The 22,808-nt window shown below is 30.8% G+C and overlaps 1 protein-coding gene across 1 annotated transcript; it reads left to right on the top strand.

The window, feature by feature from the left end:
- The first annotated feature begins 14,658 nt into the window (after window positions 1-14,658).
- Window positions 14,659-20,009, top strand: LOC130805158 (monooxygenase 2-like). Its single transcript, XM_057669824.1, has 6 exons — window positions 14,659-14,927; window positions 15,360-15,506; window positions 17,513-17,563; window positions 17,686-17,851; window positions 18,449-18,677; window positions 19,379-20,009. The coding sequence occupies exons 1-6, from the start codon at window positions 14,851-14,853 to the stop codon at window positions 19,921-19,923; spliced, it is 1,215 nt and encodes a 404-aa protein (XP_057525807.1). The 5' UTR covers window positions 14,659-14,850; the 3' UTR covers window positions 19,924-20,009.
- The last annotated feature ends 2,799 nt before the right edge of the window (window positions 20,010-22,808 follow it).

Genomic DNA, 22,808 nt, shown 5'->3' with positions numbered 1-22,808 from the left:
GCTAAATAAACCCTTTGCGTTTTCTTGGTTAAATAAAACCACTTCTCATCGATGTGAATAAAATCGTACATGGCTTTGTATATTGAGTATCTTTGAATGGTGTCTTCTTGAATGGTGTCTTCTTGGATAAGGCTCAAAATCCACTCCACCCTTCTTATTTTGTTGGCATCGGTTAAAGTGGGGTGTAATGAATTTGAATGTGCTTTTATCTCGCCTCTTTTTATTAACCTCCAAACCGTTGACGGTGCCAAGTCTAAACATGTTGCCACATCTCTAATGCAAGTACGTTTGCCTATTGGTTTAGACTCTAGTATGTTTGGTGCAACCACCACTCTTTTTCTTCTACAGTTTTTGTACTTCGATTCTACAACGTATGGCTTGTTTGCTTCTTTAGTTTGAATTGCTCGTTTCCATAAATTTCTTATGGTTCTATGATCATAACATTATTTTTGAGCAATCCGTTTGAATGTACCATGAGGAAGTGAGTCACTAACTTTTAGTGACAACATTTCTTGGAAAATAAGATGCCTTAACTTATTGCTGAGCCTTGGCTTATGATGATTTTGTTGTTGTTCTTCTTATTCTTCCATATTCTGTGCTTCTTCTTCTGATTCTGAACTGGACTCTGGATCATATGCATTTGATCCAAAGTACCAAGCCCCCTATTGCTCATCTTCACTCCTTGAAGCCATTGAAGGGCAATGATGCACTGATTTTTTTTATAAATTGTTAAGGCTACTTTGATGAACAAACTGATTTTTTTTTATAAACTGTTAAGGCTACTTTGTGTTGCTGGGTTACTTTGATGAAGATAATTGAAAGCTTTGTGGGTTGTGTAACTGATCTGATTAAGAATTTTGGTAATGTGATACTGTGAACAAACTAAAATTTGTGTTGCTGGGTTACTTTGATGAAGATAATTGAAGGCTGTGTTACTGAGTAACTGATCTGATTAAGAATTTTGGTACTGTGATACTGTGAACAAACTGAAATTTGTATTGCTGGGTTACTTTGATAAAGATAATTGAAGGCTGTGTTACTGAGTAACTGATTTGATTAAGAATTTTGGTACTGTGATACTATGAACAAACTGAAATTTGTGTTGTTGGGTTACTTTGATGAAGATAATTGAAGGCTGTGTTACTGAATAACTGATCTGATTAAGAATTTTGGTACTGTGATACTATGAACAAACTGAAATTTGTGTTATGGGTTACTTTGGTGAAGATAATTGAAGGCTGTGTTACTGAGTAACTGATCTGATTAAGAATTTTGGTACTGTGATACTGTGAACAAACTGAAATTTGTGTTGCTGTGTTACTTTGATGAAGATAATTGAAGGCTGTGTTACTGATCTGATTAAGATTTTTCACGCTACTGAAGATAATTGAAGATAAAGGAAGGCTGTGTTAGTGACCTGATATGTTAGTTTTTGAATAGCAGCCTTTATAGGCTTATCTGGAATTTGTATAGTCATTTTTTCAGATTATTTGTTGTGATTTCTGATTAGAGTACATTTTAGTTTCTAATCCATGTTAGTTTAATTAGGCCAATGCAAGGCCTCCAATGGATTTTTCTGGTTTTTATATGGAGGTATTAAGTTCCCTCCTTTTATTTTCGTTGCAAAGCTCCAAACTTTCTTAATTTGAAAAGTTGGTTAAATTCTCTCCATCGTAAGGTTCTCTTTCCTTTTTAATTACTTTAATAAAATCAGTTTTTTTGTTTTACTTTTATTTTTAATTATTTTCTCTTACATACTTCCAATACAATCATTACTTCACATTACTATTTAATTAAAATAATATCCACTACAACCAAAGATTCTATCTTTCTTAATATGTGTGAAAAACCCAAAGTGGAAGAACTTAAAAGAACGGAGGGAGTATGTAAAATAATATCATTATTCTTATTAGTAAATATTTATAGCATCTGTGTTTACACGCGAATCCATCTAGTTTGTGATAATGGAAATGATCTGTAGTGTAAATTTTCATGATATGTATTATATCATTACCATGGTAATGAAAGTTTGATCATAAGAATAGGTTTTTTGTTCACAATTTTTCTTTACCACCTAATACCGCATGTTTGAGTGGTAATACATTGGAATAAATTTTGTGAAAAAAATGATCTGGTTGAAGGAGAATAAGTATGGTGAATAAATTTATCAAGAGATATTCTTACCAAAATCACACTAACATTCCATTACTATTCCCACCATTTAGTAACGATTACCAAACAAGCCCTTAGAGTTATTGTCTCATTTTATTTTTTGACATTATCTATCAATCAAAATAAAAACACGTGTAGTAGATTAACATTAGTCTAAAGAAAAATGTGGATATATGATAATAAATGAATAGAGAAAATAATGGTGTTGATAAAATTAAAAAAAAATTAAAATATATGAACGATTGAATGTAATTAAAAAAAATCCTTAAACTTCGCAGCTCTTTTCATTTTATTGCCACCCCTATTTAAATGAATTGACAAAAATGCCCCTTGGACTTAAAATTTTATAAAACACTTCAATCTCACTCAATAACATTTTTATCACTCTAAAAATACTCAATTTAAACTAAAAATTTGTGGATCTAAAGATAAAGAAATTCAAAACGCAAATAACAAGCTAATCTAATCTCATTCGAAATTCAAAAAAAAAAAAAAAAATTGGATCGAGCCCAGTCGCACGTGACCAAGCCACGGAGGAGTCGCATGTGCCACTGGACCACGGCTCAGTCACCTGAAATTGAAATTAATTTAATTACCAATAATTTATTATGTTAATTGAAATTAATTTAATTACCAATGATTTATTATTTTAATTTAACGTATGCACGTACAACTGTAGGAGTATATTGGACTCGGAGTATATTGGACTTCATGACTGAGACACAGGTTTTGTACATCACATCACACATTGTTATACTTTTTAATTTATTTTTAGATTATTTTTCTTATGTTAATTTTTCTTGTAAGGAGGTAGAATGGACTCCATACATTACTTCTCCTAGGGCATTATTAAATGAGTACCCACGCACCGCCTTTATCGTCGAGGTGTATTTCCCTGAGATGACAGTCAGACAGCTGGGTTTTGTACAGGGTATTCCCCCCTCCTATGAGACCTACCCAAGCTACACGACCGACACAAGGTACTTATTCCTTGACCTTTGCTTCTCCATATATTTACACGGAGGCATGGAGTAGGTTCCCTTATTGTGCCCGCGTTGATGATCAGACACTTTGTTGGACATCTGTTCCATCAGATGTTGTTCCTGATTATGGTGACTGGTTTAGAGTGTCCTCCCATCCATTTCCCTTCCCCGGCGAAGGACCGAGTGGTGGTTTTTGTGCAGCTAATAGCAGAGTTGAATACGTTAGTGTTTCTACTTATCTGTTTCTATTTATTTGTTTCCATTACTTTAATGCTATTTATTATTTGTTAAAACCATTGTTTTGTTTGTACAGTTTGCAAATGAATTTTCAAGTCGAAACGTGCCACTGCTTAGGATGCATGCTATCGTGGATATGAACCCCCCCAGGAAAGAAAGACTGTTGATCTGTACATGGAAGAAGTTAAAGATTTATTTACCGAATGTCAAGCTTTTAGAGGGCAAGGCCCTTGATAGACATTTGTGTTTGTAATTATAAACTATTTTTTTGATGTTGTGTTGTATTTCTAAACCACTCGAATGCTTTCTATTAATTAACATCAATGCATTTTACATTTTTTATTAACATATTTATTTATGCATCCTGAATGATATCTAGATACAAAGGTAACATAATTAAGTATACAATAAATGCAATTCTAAAATCAATATACACCATTGTATTATGGACTATCTAAATTGACTGCATCTTCAGCGGTGATATTACCTTGTGGTGGTTGTACCTCATATAGCCTATTCCAAAGAGACATCTTGCTGCAAAAATGTGTTTCTAAATGTCTGCATGAATTGTTAGATGCTTTTCTCCATGCTTGATGGATTGGCGGCAGTGGAGATGAATCATCATTCATTAAAAGTTGAACATAATGATTTCTATTGACCCAACAAATACGTAGAACTTTATTTACGCCATGCACTCCCGGTGTTCTCTTTAATGGAAGAACTAAACAGTTATAGTAGAGATTACCGTCACTAGCATCATAGTACGCAATAGCAATGTTAAGAAATGTTGCTGCATAGTACAATCCCAGCGGTGCTTTCAACCAGTGAATAAACAGTGCAGGTCCCTTGTTATGTGAAACAATTCTGAACATAGCATTATCTAGTGACTTTGTTGATAAATATAATTGTAGGTATTGTTGTCTATGCACTTGGGTTTTCATAAACATTGCACGCCATAAAAGAGGCCATGCCTCTTCGCCTCCTAACTCTGTGACGGCAATAGCTCTAAATCCATAGTTTCCTCAATGATAACAGCAATCCAATCAAATAAGTAACATTCAATTCTAATAAAATAATTCAAATAACAGAGGAGATAAATAAGTTCCAGATAAGTTGAAACTAAAGTTAAATCCAACTGACGATTGGGTTGATCAACCACTAGATCTCCTGCGCGATGAGGATCTCGATCCATGACCCCTGAAGGACGATTGGTTGTACTCAAATGCGCTTTTATTTCTCTTGAGAATTTTGCTTGTTGTTGGTATTCCTTTTCTCGGTGGACTTGCATGTGGCTCAGGTATATTGGTACCATCAGGATGTAATTCATATTCAAGTACCTGAGACATGTGTCGTACAACTGCAGAATTTGCTTTAAGCACTTCATCAACCAACGATTGAAAGTACTCTTTATCATCAGCGTTTGCGTGACATACTTCTTCGTTGGCGTCAGCTTCTGCCTCTATGTACGTCAGTGTCTTCCAGAATGGATGTATGTCATCCAAATACAACGAACCTTGTGACTTAATCGATAAATAAAAGTAACAAGCACAGGGTAATCCTGGGTGCACTGAAGTGCACAACTGCATTTGTCAAAGACATAATCACCCAATTTAACATACGGTTATGCTCAAGCAGCAAAAGTTCGAAGGCATGAATGGATACATGACGATATAACGGTCTCATCCAATTATAGCGCAAAGACCTTGAAATGGAATTCATGGATTCCTGTAACGCTTGTCGAATCCTCGATTTTTAATTAGTTATTTGTGCGTGTGGCTTTTTAAATAGGATATCAAAGGAGCTATTACCGCTACCAAGATAGTACTTGAAAGACGAGTGTTGGCTTTAAACTCTGCTGGAACTCTGGTTACCCATGTGTGCACAATCATTTGTCCATGGACGCACAAATTTCTCTTTGTGTGGAATCCATATTCCAGCCAAAAAATTAAATGACCCTTTTATTTCTAGTTGACCATATAGCCACAATAGATTCCCATTTATTTTCAAATTAATTAGGCATAGAACAGTTAACCAAGGGGTTCCATCTAGTTTGCCTGAATATCTGGCCTTGTTGATTTCTTTTCCTGCCACATAATTTGTCTACCATGTTCTCTATGTCATTTGAAATAGAACTACAATAATTAATCAATATAACCTTTTTACCTGGGAAGACATCACAGATACCTACAGATAAACCCTCGTCTCGTTCAGTTACCATTACGTTGGGAGACAGAGCACTGCCAAAAATGTCTCTCAACACCCACGAATATGAAACAACCGACTCATTTCGCATCAAACAAAACACAATCAAGAAGTTGTGATTGGTAGGCGTCATTCCAATTATTTCACGAAGCGGCTATAACATTTGGGAAATTAATATTTTAAGACGAGTAAGTTTAAAAGAATTATCAGTGCGAGAATGATCTTAAATACACATGATATAAAATATTCTCAATTTAATTTCTCTTCTTTTCCTTTTCTTTTTTTTTTAAAAAAAAAACCCAAACCCTTCCTTCTTTCTCTCACGCGAGGAACTCAAGAGAAATCAGGCAACCATTTTCTCCTCCCTTCCCTTTCGTATGAACCAAAAAAAAAAAAGATAAGTAGTAAGTAGTAGATGGTTATCATTAGATATGGACAAATAAGCTTTGGGGTGCATTATGTTCTTATTAAGAGTTGTGTACATTGGTTGACTATGGTGGCATAACAATTTTGTGTATAGTAAGTAGTAGCTTATCGACTTGCGTTACCTGCGTCTATTGAGCGAGTGCATGACATGTTCCACGTATCTCAGCTAAGACAACACATCAGAGACGATTCACACGTTCTTCAGCTCGAACAACTAACTCTTCTTGACACCTAGCAGAACCAGGAGACACTAATCCAGATCCGATCCTAGATAGGAAATGCGCGATATACGTCGGGGTAGTGTAGCGCTTGTGAAGGCGCTATGGTCTAATCACGTTACCGAAGAAGCCATGTGGGAGGCAGAAGATGCCATGAGACACGTTTATCCCTCGTTGTTTGCTCAAGTATTTCTATGTTTATCGCCTTATAGCTATTGCATCTCCTTAGTCTTAGAAAGTTAAGTTCGAGGACGAACTTCATTCTAAGTTGGGTAGAATCATAAGATTTCGGAATAACACTAAGTTTTAACTATGTTAGGCCTTAAAGTTTGGTGGGTTCACATAGTTAGTACGAGTGATATAGATTCTTTCAGTGCATAGAGTATGAGTAATTGGGTGACATAGCCTTATGATATGTATGATAGCTGGATATTTGAGTATGTGCTTGAGACTTAGTTTAACTTCGAGGACAAAGTTCATTTCAAGTTGGATAGAATGTAACATTTGGGAAATTAATATTTTAAGACGAGTAAGTTTAAAAGAATTATCAGTGCGAGAATGATCTTAAATACACATGATATAAAATATTCTCAATTTAATTTCTCTTCTTTTCCTTTTCTTTTTTTTTTAAAAAAAAAATCCAAACCCTTCCTTCTTTCTTTCACGCAAGGAACTCAAGGGAAATCTAGCAACCATTTTCTCCTCCCTTCCCTTTCGTATGAACCAAAAAAAAACCCAACAAGATCACCTTCCTCCTTCTCTCTCGCTGCCATACCCTTTTAAAATGGCGGATTTACACTAAAATTCTTCAACTAATAGTCGATCTCCTTCCCTTCACAACATTCCTCTTTGAATCTTCAAACCCCTATTTCTCTAAATTCTACGAAGAAAACGTCAATGGCTGCGAGGGCATGACTGTTCTTCTTCCCTCTAATCTTCGAAGGACCTGCGTGCGAAATCAGTAAGTCCTTATTCTTCCCTTTGTGATTTTCAAAGTAGATTATCTATACTTCTACATTCTTGATTGTTTTGTGTAAATTATGGCTAATTGATCTTTCTTGCTCATTTCCTTCTGAATTCGAACCACAATGAGTATAGAATCATCTGAAAATTTCCCTTCCTTGACCTTGAATTCTGCCGATTTGGGGAAGGAATCAGTGGGTTTTGGTCCTGTTGATTAAACATCAAATCCAAGCCGAAAATAAAGCTTTGAACCTGAATTTTCCGTTTCTTGCTGCTGCAAACAGAAGGTAGTCCTTCTTGATTTCTTTCCTTGTTTTTCCTTAATAATTATACTCTTATTCATATACTTTCCCTTGTATAATCTTTCATTCATGTGTTAAGCCCTAAATGTTGTTGAATCTTGGAATGTGTATGAGTTAGTAGATGAGTCATTAAATTGGAAACTCATGGAAAATGTGTTATTAGTGAGTTATGTGATGATGAGAATTTAAGTGTGGGCTATGATTTTAGTAGTAGATTATTTGAAGGATTTAGTTGTGGTTAGATCAGTATTTTTGGATGAAAGAATAATCTTTTCAAATTATGATAATGGTTAAATGTTGATTGATTGGTTGTTCTTGAAAGTATCTAGGGTTCATGTGGAAACTATTAGCTAAATGGATAAACTAGCTGAGTCCTTTTGGATGGTTTGTTAATCTTGTTTAGTTTCTTTGTTTTGAGTCTAAATGAACATGGAAGTGTTTGAATTGGAATACAAAGGGAATTGTGGAGACGTATAATCTTTACAAGAATATAAGCTAGACTAAGGCAAGGTTATATATTTTGATGATATTGAGGATTGGAGTTAGATCTTGCACAATCTTTAAAATGAGAAATATTAGAATAGAAGATGGAACTAAGATGCATTCTTAGGATGAGATGCAATGAGCTATATGAACCTAGTTGTAGTATCGTATGCTTTGTTGTGATGCTATATTTGTTTGCTCAGGAGGCGACATTATCGAGGAGCCCTTCTAGTGATCGCGGAGTACCAGACTTAGCTTCTTGAAGTGTTCTTTTTGGTGAGTAGTAGCAATCCCTTAAAGATTCTGATCAGACTACATTCTTGAAAATAAACTTTTTACTAAAGCTCTTTTGAGATTGGAAATTGTTGAGACAAATGTTGTTGTGAATGCTTATGCTGATATTATGATATGGTCAATGGATCGGGCTTGCGAGCTGGTCATTGACGGAGTTGAGGTACATTGTTCCCTGCTCCCTGTTTGAAGCGAATTGTCATTGAGATATTGACTAGCTTCACCCGAGAGTGACATAGCCTTGGAGCTATGGATGTTCCTCTCAACTAGACTCCCTATGTGCACATAGATCTAGGGAACTGATGTTGCTTTTAAACCTATTATATGATTTACGGTGTTTTGTTGTTTTGGATTGTTACTTCTCATTCAGTTTAATCTGACCTTCTATTGTTTCCAATTTTTTTTTAGTTTTGTTTACAGATCCAAACCAGTCGGGAATGGTGGATCAGCGGAGTTGATTAGAGTTTCCAAGGATGTTATAATGAGCTGAGCACGTTAGAGTTTTGTAGTTTTGTACTAAGCTTTGGTAATGTATATATATTAATCTAGACTGTACTGGTTATAATTGGACTTTTATAGAGACTTTTATGATTACCTTATGTATTAGATAGATGTTTGGATTGAAAATTAGCTGATTTAGTTATGATTTAGAACTAAAGACTCTTTGCGCAAGTTTTGGGATTGAAATTCGAGGTTCTTGGGAAGTAAACCCCGTGAGGACCCTGTTTACTCAGTCAAGGGTAAGTGGGGTTGTTCTAGCGGCCACTTTTGTTTGTTTGTTTTATATGTTGTATCTATCAACACAACATAAGGCCATGTACGTATCATCTGGATGGATGTAGGATTTGCAATTAATAATTGAATCAATTTCCCTTCACTATCTAAGTCTGTCCAAACCACGTAATTATGATCTGTAGCCATATAAAGATAGTGTTGAAGGGGAGTCGTACCATCTATCTCTTCTTTTCCAATTGATTGTCTTACATTATAAATCTGATTCATACTAGTAAAACAACCAGGAAAATTTTGTCTAATTGAGGTCATGATAAAGGCAGGTTGCATGCCGGTTGCACTAAGCTCTCGTATGTGCTGTCGAATATCTACAGTCAACCTATTTGCTCTTATATGACCATCTCTGTATACTAAGAACAGGTGGTTATGTCTTCGTTTTTCACCAGAACACACCCTCACCGTCCAAGGTCTTTCCCCTGGTTTACAACTACTTCCTACAATCATAAATTTACATTCACATGTTCTACTTTTAAAACCAGGTCGGACAACATTATCTAGGTTATGCAAATCACCCCTAATATTACCATAGCAGTGACATCGTAAGTACAAACTAACTTTAGAACGTACTTTTTTATGTTTATATGAGGCATGTGTAAATTGAAAATCAATTCCTATTGCTATCTCATCGGCCCAAGCGTATAATTCATCTACAGAATCAAAATCTCTATCCATAACAAATCTATCAGAGTAATCTACATTGTCCCCTAAATTTTCAAAGTCCTGCAAATGTAAATTAATTTTTAAACATTAATAAATATTACGTAAATTATAATAATCAATATAAATGTTACGTTACTTTAAAATATAAAAAAAACATACATTAAGTTAATAAAATATTAAATAAATAAACATTAATAATAAAAATATTAAGTTAATAAATATTAAGTAAATAATTATTAGGTTTAATAATATAAATATAATAAACATCGACTAAAACATAAATATAATAAATGTAAATTATAAAATAATAATTTACTACAACATATATTCATAATAATAATAAAATAAAAATAATATAAATAAACAAGAGGAATAAAAAATTAAAAAAAGAAGGGAGTCGTTGCACGACCGGGCTGTGGTTAGGTCGGGTGAAACATGTTCCTGAACTGCGGTCCATTTGCGCGTTTCATGCGACCCAACCGCGGTCGAGTCACACGTTTCATGCGACCCACTCACGGCCTGGTTGCGCGCGACTGTTGTTCTTCATTTTTAAAAAAAAAATTCGAATCGATTAATTTGCTTATCGAAACATATTTATGCTCATTTTGGTTGGCCATTGTAATTCAATTTCAAGATTTAGCTTGTTTTAGTTTAGAGGATGTTTTCAGAGAATTTTTAAAGAGATCTTAGAGTTTCAGAGTTCGAAAATTATGCAGGAGCAATTTTAAAAATTCATTATATAATATGTAACGATAAAATAAAAAGAGTTGTGAAGTTTAACATAAAACGAAGAAAGTATGTAGATATGGAGCGGAGAAAGTATGTGGATAAAATAAAAGTATTACGCTATGTTGGACGTGTATATTAGATCTCTAACAGATAGGGCAAAATATACTATGGTCTAAACAACAAATTAAACCGAAAAATCGTACTAAGATTGAAAATCATAGTTTTTTTTAAATAAAATAATTGGTTCCAAAATATAGTTATTTTTTATAGTAATATATACTTGAATGATCTTGATACGATCAACAAATATAATAAATATTTACATAAAAATACATATTAATTTGAAAAAAATAATAAAAAAACTGTAGACCAGAACGTTGTACAACGGTTTGGTCCGATCTAGTCTGGTGATTTAAATGGTTCGGTCTAGTCTAGAAAATTTTCAGATTGAAATTTTCGATTTAGTCTGATTTTAGTGTTAGACCAAATCAAACTGGAACGTGTACATCCCTAGTAACAGAGTGTAGGTCATAATCAAAAAGGAAAACTATAACAAAATCTTTAAAACTTTATTTGAAAACAAATATTTTATTTCAAATTTTAGATTTCAATTATGTAATTATAAATGAAAATTTTGATAATGACCAAGTGAAAACTTATTTTCAAATTCTTAACTTCAACTATTTTTAAATAATGATGTAATTGACTTAAATTTAAATTAAAATTTTTTATTCGTAAAATGTTATATTTGAGTCAATTCTAAATTTTCAAATGAAATATCATTGGTTCTAAATATAACATTGAAAACTTTAATAATGTAACAAAACCCAAGTGATAAAAGAGTACTCTTTTTGTCCTTATAAGAAAACACCAAAAACTTAAACGGCTTGTTTAATAGGTGGTAATAAACAATGGTAATGAAAATAAAAACTAGTATAATTTTGGTTGAAAAATCTCTTGGGTACCTTAATGGTAATGCTTGTTCAACTTTAATGATCTTATTTTCTTCATAAAATTTATTACAATGCATTATCATTGAAAGATGTGGTATTGGGTGGTTTTGAAAATTTGTAAACAAAAAATTTTTTTTGATCAAAGTTTCATTATTATAAGAATGACATGGAACTTTTGATGAAATCTTACAATATAAATCATTTTTATTACCATCATTTAGTACCACTAACTAAACGGTCTATAAGTATAAAAGTTATCCTTTGTTTATAATGGAAAAGAAGAAGAAATGAACATAAATGCGACAAAATTTTTATCATATTAGTGTGGACCAAACTCTTGTGTGGACTTGATGCACACTAAAATAATGTGGACCAAATTTTAACACTTTTATTCCTACTCTCTTCACTCTTTATTACATACTCCAAAGTAGCTGAAAAAAAACTTTTTGAAAGAAATAATTTTATTTTATTTTTTAATTTTTAATTTTAATTTTAATTTTTAAATTTTAATTTTTTTAATTTTAAATTTTTTTAATTTTAGTCTTTTTTAATTTTTAAAATTTTTTTAAGAGTAGAGTGGTGTGAAGTGTAAAAAATATAAGAGTAGAGTAGGGTAGAGACGTAGAGTGGAGTGAAGTGTAAGTAGAATGGAGGAGAGTGTAAATATTGATTCACTCTAATATTAGTGTGGACTAAGTCCAACTAGACTTTTTCGAGGAAGGACGTAATCAAGTAATCCATCTACCACGTGCCCTTATTCCTAATTAATTAATTTGAGATATCATGATAGAATTAGTTAATTCATATCTCACTTTTTATTTGATTGATTTTTTTTAATTGTGTTTGTTATATATTTTTTTCATAAACTTATACTTATATTTTGGCTTTTTTTTAAAAAAAAAAAACTTTATCAACTCACTAGAGTTGTTCATATGTGGGCTATCCATCAGGCTCGATCCACCCGGATCGAATAACAGGCGGGCTTGGATAACAAGTTTGAAAAAAATTTAATAGCTTGGTGGGTTCTACCTACCCACTAAGTTAAACGGGTGGGTAGCGACACAAAATAATACCCACAGTTAAACTCGTCAGTCCGCTTATTATATAAATATATAATTTATCTGTTTTTTTTTTAATATAGGAAGTTATATTAATAAAATAAGTCCCTAAGAAAAGATCAACAACATTAAAGAGACATCTAATGCACCTCTCTATATAAAAAATTCCATAGAAAAAAGTCAGTAAAGAAACATATAAGATGTAAAACATATTTTAAAAGGTAGTGGGCAAACCACTATGACCATACCTAAAGGAATGGTACAAAAGACGCCTTGATCAAAGAGGTCATACACCTAACGGTGAATCACAACCCGACTCAACAAAAGCACCTAAAAGCCCAAAACAAAAATGTCATACACATTGTAAGAATTACAAGACGGCCCCCAAAAATACCTACCAAGTAGAAATTAACCCTAAGGAGCCTTAATTCTAAAACTAACAAGACATTGACATCAGCCGTCAGGACTCTCTGAGTATGCCCACCGCCACCAGATCACCAACCACCCCCGCCTAACAACCAACCATGAGGAGATAACCCACCAACTTCACCAAACCATATGACAACTATAAACGAGAGGACGACCATCATCGGCAAGCCCTCAACACGTGGTGGTGGTCAACACCACTTGTTCCGCAAAACGAGGTGGTAGTCAACGACAAGGGTGAATAGAAACATCATTATGACCAATGGCAACGTGAAGGCAAAGCTCAACATCAGAAGACAAAGGAAGAAACGGTAAACGAGGTTACCACAACACTCATATTAAATTAGGGAAGTGGCAATCAATACTAACAGATCATCACCAAAATTCGTGAGAAAACACCAAGACGCTGCTAGCAACCATCGTTACCATCTAAAACCACATGGAAGCAAAGCTCAACAACAAAAAGTTGAGAGGGATCAGATTCAAAACTGAAAAAAAACCAAATATTCCCAGCCCTTGAAAGGCACCACCCACCAACATATCTGAAAACACTCAGCCCATGAAAATCACCACCCTTAAGCCACCAAAGCATCAGCCCCTGAGACCTACTTCTTGACATCTAACAATAGCCTCCAAAGCAAAAGAACCCCAACCAAAACCTATAGCCACGACCACATTCGCCCAAGACCGCAGCAAAACAAATCCTTCAAGTCTGACCATAGCCAACCAAAACAATAGTCAATACCCTATCACTCTGCTTGTCAATATGACTAGAAAACAGCCAACATATCCACCCAAAAAACCCCATCCCAAATTTTTTAATTTTTATTTTATGAGAATGAAAATTTTATGCTTTATTAATTGAATTTTTGTTTTTGTTTTTGTTTTTGTGTTTTTTAAGGTGTATTGTAATTATGAGTTGAAATTTAGTTAGTCTTGACTTTTAGCATTTTGTATACTATTCAAGTATAAATTTTTGGCTATTTTTCTTAAGGTATCAACTTAACTTGGATAATGTATTTGTATTGTTTTAATTGTTGTTAAGACTTAACTTTAGACATTGTATTTTTTTAGTTATTATAATAATGGTAATGTATGTAACCAATTATATTTCTAAGTCGATGATGTCATTTTTTCGCCATAAGTTATTTACTCAAAATAAAATAAAAATCTACTCGTTTGCCTGCCGAGTCCGTTCGTTAAGAAAGAGGACTGGTAGCGGCAAATCAAGTAAGACCGGCCACTAAAGCGGGTGGGCTTTGAATATTTTAGGCCTTGAATAGGTTTTTAAGGGTAAGTCCGGTCTGCTACCCGCCCAAACCTGCCTATGAATACCTCTACAACTCAGTTATCTCTTTATTATATCTCACTAAATAAAAATTTATTCAACGTACACGCAACATATATGAGTTTCCATTTTAATAAATATTGCTTAACATAAACTCAATATAGACATAAATCTAACATGTTGATCGATTTATTTCGTTTAATCAAAAAACAAATTAATTTCGTTCAAATTTTTTTATGTACATGGTAAGTTGAGAAAATAAAAGGCTTGAGAAAATTAACATTTTTTTTTAGAATGTGGTACAAATTTAAACTAAGACAAGACTTAATTTTCTATTTTTTCAATTTATTATTTGATTTTATAAAAATTGGGTAAAATTATTTAAAAAATGTATGAACAAAGAGATAAATGTGTCCTAATCAAGGATATGAGGTTATCATATGAAACAATTATAGAATATTGTATAGGAAATTGACAAACTATTATGATTCTCTAAAATTCAAAGAGAAAAAAATCATAACTTTTCATATATTTATATTTATATATAGTCATCAATTCAGTATTTTTTGAAATTCGGTGACTAGTTGAAATAAAGGACAAGATACTTGTGTTGTATAAAGCCGTGGCGGTATTATATACTTGTGTTACAAAACAATTATTGCTAGAAATGGAATCATCAAATGAAAACATTGTAATAGTAGGAGGTGGAATCGCAGGCCTCTCTCTTGCATTAGCTCTTCACAGGTACATACTAATCTATCTACCCTTAATTACTACCTTTCACACTATTTTTTAACATTAATTAATACATTAGTTTAATTTCTCCTATAAATGAACGATATATCTTAATCTAAAGACAATTATTTATTTTTTATAATTAATAAACTAAATTGATTTGAACATATTGCTTAATAATAATAGAATATAATAATTATTATTATTATTATATTTATTAATCAAAGAATATATTGCATGTTTAATATATATATATATATATATATATATATATATATATATATATATATATATATAACCAAAGGATTTTTTTACTAGAAAAAAGACTTATTAAGTCATTGAAATCAACTCATTTGGTATGTATAATTGATAGATAGATAGATTATTTAATTTAAATCCCCTAATTTATTAAAATGATGAATAATAAAATAAAATAATCAGATTGGGAATAAGAAGCTTGGTATTGGAATCATCGGAAAGTTTAAGAGTAACAGGTTCAGCATTTAATACATGGACTAATGGATGGAGAGCACTAGATGCTCTTGGGATTGCTGATTCGCTTCGATCGCAGCACTACCAGCTCTTCAGGTTCACTCTATAGCTGTTCTTGTGTTGGTTTAATTCAGGATAAGATGTGATCAAATAGTAACCTTATCCTTTAAGTTTTATTTCTACTTTACTTCTATTTAGCCAATTATTACATGCCAAAACTTAACTAAACCGTTTCACACCATTCGTTAAATAAAAATAAGAGAAAATTATTTAAAACTACCTTTTCTATACCCTTCTTTGCAAAAAAACTACCTTTTGTAAATTTTTTTACAAAAAACTACCTTATTTAAAGTATTCTTTGCAAAAGACTACCTATTAACGGTTTCTTAGTGTTTGACCGTTGAAACTGACGTTGACCATCACGTGCAAGTCACGTGATGTATTAAAAAAATTTTTTTTTTTAAAAAGTAACAATAATAATAATAATAAAAATAATAAAAATAAATAATAATAATAATAATAATAATAATAATAATAATAATAATAATAAAATAATAATAATAATAATAATAATAATAATAATAATAATAATAATATTAATAATAATAATAATAATAATAATAATAATAATAATAATAATAATAATAATAGTAATAGTAATATAAAAATAAAAATAAAAGAAATAAAAAAAATAATATAAATTATAATAAAAATAAAAATAAAAATAAAAATATTAATAATAATAATAATAATAATAATAATAATAATAATAATAATAATAATAATAATAATAATAATAAAAATCATAATAAAAAAAATAAAAATAAAAATAAAAATAAAAATAAAAATAAAAATAAAAATAAAATAATAATAAAAATAAAAAAATAGTAATAAAAATAAAAATAAAATAATAATAAAAAAAATAATAATAAAAAATTAATTAAAATAAAATAATAATGATACTAATAATGATAATAATAATAATAATAATAATAATAATAATAATAATAATAACAACAATAATAAGAATATTATTATTATTATTATTATTATGCTTATTATTATTATTATTATTATTATTATTATTATTATTATTATTATCATTATTATTATTATTATTTTTATTTTTATTTATATTATTATTACTTTTATTAATATTATTATTATTTTTTTATTTTTCTTTTTATTTTAAAATTTTATTTTTATTATTATTATTATTATTATTATTATTATTATTATTATTATTATTATTATTATTATTATCATTATTATTATTATTATTATTTATTTTTATTATTTTTATTATTATTATTATTGTTACTTTTTAAAAAAAAAATTTTAATACATCACGTGACTTGCACGTGATGGTCAACGTCAGTTTCAACGGTCAAATACTAAGAAACCGTTAATAGGTAGTCTTTTGCAAAGAATACTTTTAATAAGGTAGTTTTTTGCAAAAAAATTTACAAAAGGTAGTTTTTTGCAAAGAAGGGTATAGAAATGGTAGTTTTAAATAATTTTCTCTAAAAATAACAACATATTTGGAAAATAAATAGACTTCTACTTTTATTATGTACAAGATAAAACACCTATGATTTGTTGGATTATTAAATAAGTATTTATTTATAATTATTCGGTCTTATGGACTCGATTTATGTACATATTCTTGTAAATTTGTACTAAATTGCACATTGATTTATATATATATATATATATATATATATATATATATATATATATATATATATATATATATATATATATATATATACACTCCCTCATATTTACTATTATTGTTTTCATTTGTTTTTTAATATAATCTTATTCATCGTTTGCTCTTATATTGTATTTTCTTTTTTAATTAATAAGCTAAAAGTTAAAATATAGTTAAGTGAAATCTTGTTTGATTGCCTTCGATATAAATTCTAGGAGTGTTAAGATCAACATTTTATGATTTTCTATTAAACACAATTTGAGATATTTATGATTGAATATGCCTTGGCGAACAAGTAAAAACTGACTGAGACAATAATACTAAATAGGAGGGAGTATATATTTTGTGCCCAAAAGTTATGAATTTATTGCTAAATCTATTGGTTCAGGCACATTGTAACATCTACAACATCAGGAGTTGTAACAGCAAAAGTTTCATAGTAAGAACTAATTTATCCGATTAATTTTCATCCTGTTTTTCTTTCTATTTGATCATGATAAACTTGAAATTTGTGTACTTGTTAATGGGTCAATGTCAATTACATGAATGTTGTATTGACAGTGGAGAACATGAAGTAAGATGTGTTAAAAGAAGAGTTTTATTAGAAACACTTGCAAATGAGTTGCCAAGCAATACGATAAGGTTCTCTTCCAAGGTTGTTAGCATTCAAACATCAGGCTATTTAAAGGTGGTTCATCTTGCTGATGGTTCCACCTTTATGGCCAAGGTATATGCAAGGCTATCTCATTTATATTTTGATTTTAGAGTGAAAGATAAAAATGACCCATTAAAACTTGATTATCACGTTTCTTTTTATTTCATTTTTTACCATTGATATTTTCATTAATCAATTCACAAAACGCGCTAATAGCTTGCATTATTACTTAACAAATAATGTAAATTGTATTTAATATTTATTCAAATTTATATCAACCTTATATGTAAAAATATAATTTTTAGATTCCAAAAAATTTAGAGTCTATTTTACTCTGGATAATAAAGGACAATGGGTTCGTGGATATATGAAAAACAACTCTTTCAAAAATGTAAATGTGTGTTTTAGTAGTTTGGTACACAACTTCTTGTTACCTTAATTAACTATAAGTCTTAAACTATGTTAAAGGAGATTTCCATTATCCTAATTATTAGTGTAAGTAACATATGGATCTTATTTTAGTTAGACAGCAAATATCACTATTTTATTAAAAATCATTAGATCGATTTTCACTTTACTATTTTTTTAATCTTTACCTCGACCCATCATATAATCATTATAAAAATATATATACATAGAATCTAACAAATGGATGGTTTTGTATGGAAGGTGTTAATTGGGTGTGAAGGAGTAAACTCTATAGTCGCAAGATGGCTAGGGTTTAATAAGCCATCATTTACCAAGAGATTTGGCATCAGGGGTTTTGTTCAATTTAAGGAAAATCATTGCTTAAATCAAGAATTTTTGCAGTTCAATGGACATGGTTATCGATATGGGATCGTTCCTTGTGATGCTACAAACATATACTGGTTTTTCAGTTTCTCTCCTTCTAACCAAGGTATTTATGTTATAATATTCACTCTTAAAAGTTCTATTGAATAACGTAATTAAATAAACTACTCGCTTCTATCAACAGAGAATGAGATATTTGAGTTTTGCACTAAAACCAAGGAGGGGTGGGAGACCACTTAAAAGGGGGTGGAAAATTTTCTTTTTCCATAAAGGGCATTGATATTTATGTGTTATTGTGTTGTTGTAGTAAGGATAAAAGGGTAAAAAAAATGGCAAAAATATAAATGAGAAATTTTCAGTGAATTGGTCTAATAAGAAAATGTCCCATTCTCTATGAATAAGAGGGAGTATTAATCAAAGACAAATTTTTCTATATTGGGCCGACCCATGTATACTTAACATATTAAAGTAATCACTTATAATTTTAAGGTGAACAATAAAAAAATAGACTAATTATATGGACCTGTTTTATGGTGAGACGATCTCATACTAGAGGAGATAATCAAAAAACAATTAAAAATTTTATTTTATGGATTTCAATGTAGACTAGGGGATTGGAAAGTTTAGAGCGAATAGAACTCAAGACTGAAAAAATAGTACTTCTCAAACTGAGACAGACTCAATTCCCTAAAAAGCTCATTATCAAACAACGCCATAATATAACATTTGTGAGCATTATTTTCCTTTGGTAATATACCATTTTCTATCAATTTGTTATTAACTATGTTATGTACAAAATAATAATAGAAGAAGAGCTATTACAAAATCCCATGAAGATAAAGGAATTTGTGCTAAAGAATTTGGGACAAGTACAAGACCATATAAAGACTATTTTTGAGGAGACTAAAGTGGAAGACATTATATGCTCTCATTTAAGGTATAGACCTCCATGGGAATATCTATGGGGTAAAATAAGCAAAGACAATGTTTGTGTTGCGGGTGATGCACTACACCCTATGACTCCAGACACCGGTCAAGGTGCGTGTTCCGCTTTGGAAGACGCCATAATTCTTGGAAAATGCCTCAGTGAAGTATTTTCACCAAGGAGTTCCAAGAAGCAAGACAAAACAAAAGCAGAGGAGCACAAGAGAATCGAGACAAGTTTGAAAAAATATGCTAAAGATAGAAAATGGAGAGCCATTGATCTTATTACTACAGCTTACTTCGTAGGTTTTATTCAGCAAAGTGATGGCAAGGTGATATCCTTGATTAGGGACAAAGTTATGGCTCCATTCTTGGCCAAATTGCGGTTAAAGGCTGCTCAATTTGACTGTGGATCACTTTGGACTTAGTCATATATAAAAGTGTTATGTACCCATTATATTTTATTCGGGGAAAATTATCGATGATATATTAACATTAGCTTGATTCACCGATGCGGTTGACGCCTCATGATATGTTATGTACAGATGTACTCTAATACGACTTCTCACACGAGAGCCTTTTGCGTTAGAAGTGTAGTTCCAACACAAGTGCTCCTCATAGGCACTAAATATTCCACTTTAAATGAAGGGTGGTTGAGATTCGAACCCGTGACCTCTTGTCACGCTAGCTCTGATACTATATTAAAGAACCAACTCTTAGGCTTGAGCCTATGGGTGCCCCGTGGGTATGTCCACACAAGTGAGCCCATGGGGTGATTATGTGACGATGAATTTTCACGACCATGGTTATTAGAATCCGATTCTGATTAATGATTCTACGATCCTACTATTTAAAAATAGGCGATTGATCCGGATCGGTAGGATCTTAATGTTGGTGGAATCGTTCGATTCTACTTAGCTCAAGAATTTTGGTGGTAGGATCACAACATGATTCTACGATCATACGATCTGACGATCCGATCCTGCAAAGGTACTTTCAATTGTAAAAAAAGTTCATATAATTATGATTTCACTTATGTATGAATATGTATATATCTAAATGATTAAATAAAAAATCTATAAAATTCAAGTTTTTCTTGATTTGCAATTTAAAATGAATATTGAAAGTATTTTTTTTTCAAAATCTAATTGATGAAGTGAGATAAGTTTTTATTTACACCTTAAAACTTAAAAAAGAACAAATACTTGATAATCAGTTACTCAAAGCATATTAATGCATAATGCATATTTGTAGGATTACATGATCCTACGATTCAATTCTACCAGTTTCGATTCTACCCTCTTGTAAAATTCCGATACTAACAACCTTGGTCACAACTTAATATGGTATCTGAGCCAAAAGTGGTTCTTGGATACGATGTGACTCACATGTGAAGGGAGTGTTGGAAATACTTTATATGTGATAAAGATCCCACATCGCTAAAATATTAGGTTATGGATTTGTATATATAATGCTTGGTGAGTAATCATCCTAGTACCATATGTTTTTGGGAAAGATTAGAACTCATCAAGTGTTGTATATATGCAAGTCAACGCTCATTACTTGATGGTTTGTGGGTTCGAGCTCACGGGTGCTCCGTGGGTGTGTTCACACAAGTGGATCAATAGGGTGATCATGTGACGATGAATTGTCACGGCCTAACATCACCTAATATTTATTTTTAACAATTACCCTTGTGAGAGACCGTATCTCAAAGAGACGACCTCAAAACAAGAAACCCAAATTCTTATTTTTCTCTTTAATTTATATTAAATGGGTTATTTGGTTCATATATCTAATGCGTCTCTCTGAGAGACCATCTCTCACAATTTTTGTGTACTTTTAAATAAACTCACCTATTAGAGTTATTTACTAAAAATAAACTCATCGTGTATTGTTTATAACCATTTTCAAAGCTTCTTTATGATCAAGCAATTAGGGATAAACAATAGTTGGATTTATTTTCAGCTATTATATCGAATAAGTTAGTTTATTTAAAAATAATTAATAATTGAGTTTATATTCAGCGAATCGAGCAAATGTTAATTTATTTTTGCTAATTTACCCTTTTATTTATCTTATGTTTTTTCATCTTTGGTTTCTTGATCAAATTTTTTTGATTGTATCAATAAGTGGCAAAGTTATTATGGATGGTTAGAGTACAAAATCCTATTGAATCCGTTTTAGAGTCGTTTCTATCTTTAAAAACTGTAAATGACACGTGTCCACCAGAGCCGACCTTGAAATTTTAAAGGCTCAGGGCGAAACTTAAATTATGGGCCTCGTGATAAATCTTTTCTATTTTATTTTACTTGCAACTTTATGAAAAAAATATCATGATGATATATAACTAAAAAATGAAGAAAGTATAAAACATAGATTAAAAAATAATATATCTGTAATATTGGATCTACGCACCAATAGAAATAAAATTAACTCAAATGAAATTAGTCAAATAAATACATAAGCAAAGCAATATGAAAAGGAAACAAATTGAAAATATATTTATCAAAATTACAATTGTAGTAAAAGAACACTCACAAAAAAAAATTAAAAAGTACTTATTAGGAAAATTAGCTAATGTTTAATTGAGTTTAAAGTCCACTTAAATTTCGTATGTGTCCAATTGTCATGCTATATTATAATTATTGTAATCATACATGTTTGAAAACAATAAACATTATATTGAAGACAAGAATTATGATTTATCTTAATGGTTAACAATCTTATCTCTCACGCAATAGGTTTGAGTTCAAATCCTCTTAAAGAAAAATTATAATTTTTTTAGTGGGCCCTGGGCGTAGGCCCGATTTGTTCTTGCCTAGGGCTGGCCCTAGTGTCAACACCTTCTAAGTGTAATAATAATAATATAATACATATACTACAGTATCTTTTTGCGTGGTATGTTGAAAACTTAAAGGATATGATAAGTTTGCATGAGTTAATACCATTGTATCACTTAACTCTAACTTCATTTCAAAAGGTTTTCAGTATCTATTGTAAATTGTCAATTTATAATTCATTATGTGGGGAATATCAAGGGAGGGGTTTATAATTGAATTAACCACATTATTTAGCCTTACATTAATCAATTGGATAATTTTTCTTATGTAAAGCTAAACTAAAATAGAGATTATTATTAATTAATAATAATAATAATAATAATAATAATAATTAATTATTAAATAATATTTTATTATTATGAAATTTTGATGTCTATGTCTTTATGAATATTTTAATTACACATACTACCATGTTAAATTAACTTCTTTATTGATGATAAGTAAACTGCAATAGGGATGATGGACAGATG

This window comes from Amaranthus tricolor, chromosome 2 (genome assembly GCF_026212465.1).
Source record: "Amaranthus tricolor cultivar Red isolate AtriRed21 chromosome 2, ASM2621246v1, whole genome shotgun sequence".
Lineage (NCBI taxonomy): Eukaryota > Viridiplantae > Streptophyta > Magnoliopsida > Caryophyllales > Amaranthaceae > Amaranthus > Amaranthus tricolor.
Note: the sequence above shows the minus strand (reverse complement) of the source record. Positions and strands in the feature narration are given on the sequence as shown.

Excerpts from the sequence above, each read along its gene's own strand:
- LOC130805158 (XM_057669824.1), top strand. The coding sequence starts at position 14,851 with ATGGAATCATCAAATGAAAACATTGTAATAGTAGGAGGTGGAATCGCA. Across the intron at positions 14,928-15,359 it reads CTTGCATTAGCTCTTCACAG|ATTGGGAATAAGAAGCTTGG; the intron begins GTACATACTAAT and ends TAAAATAATCAG. Across the intron at positions 17,852-18,448 it reads GTTCCACCTTTATGGCCAAG|GTGTTAATTGGGTGTGAAGG; the intron begins GTATATGCAAGG and ends TTTGTATGGAAG.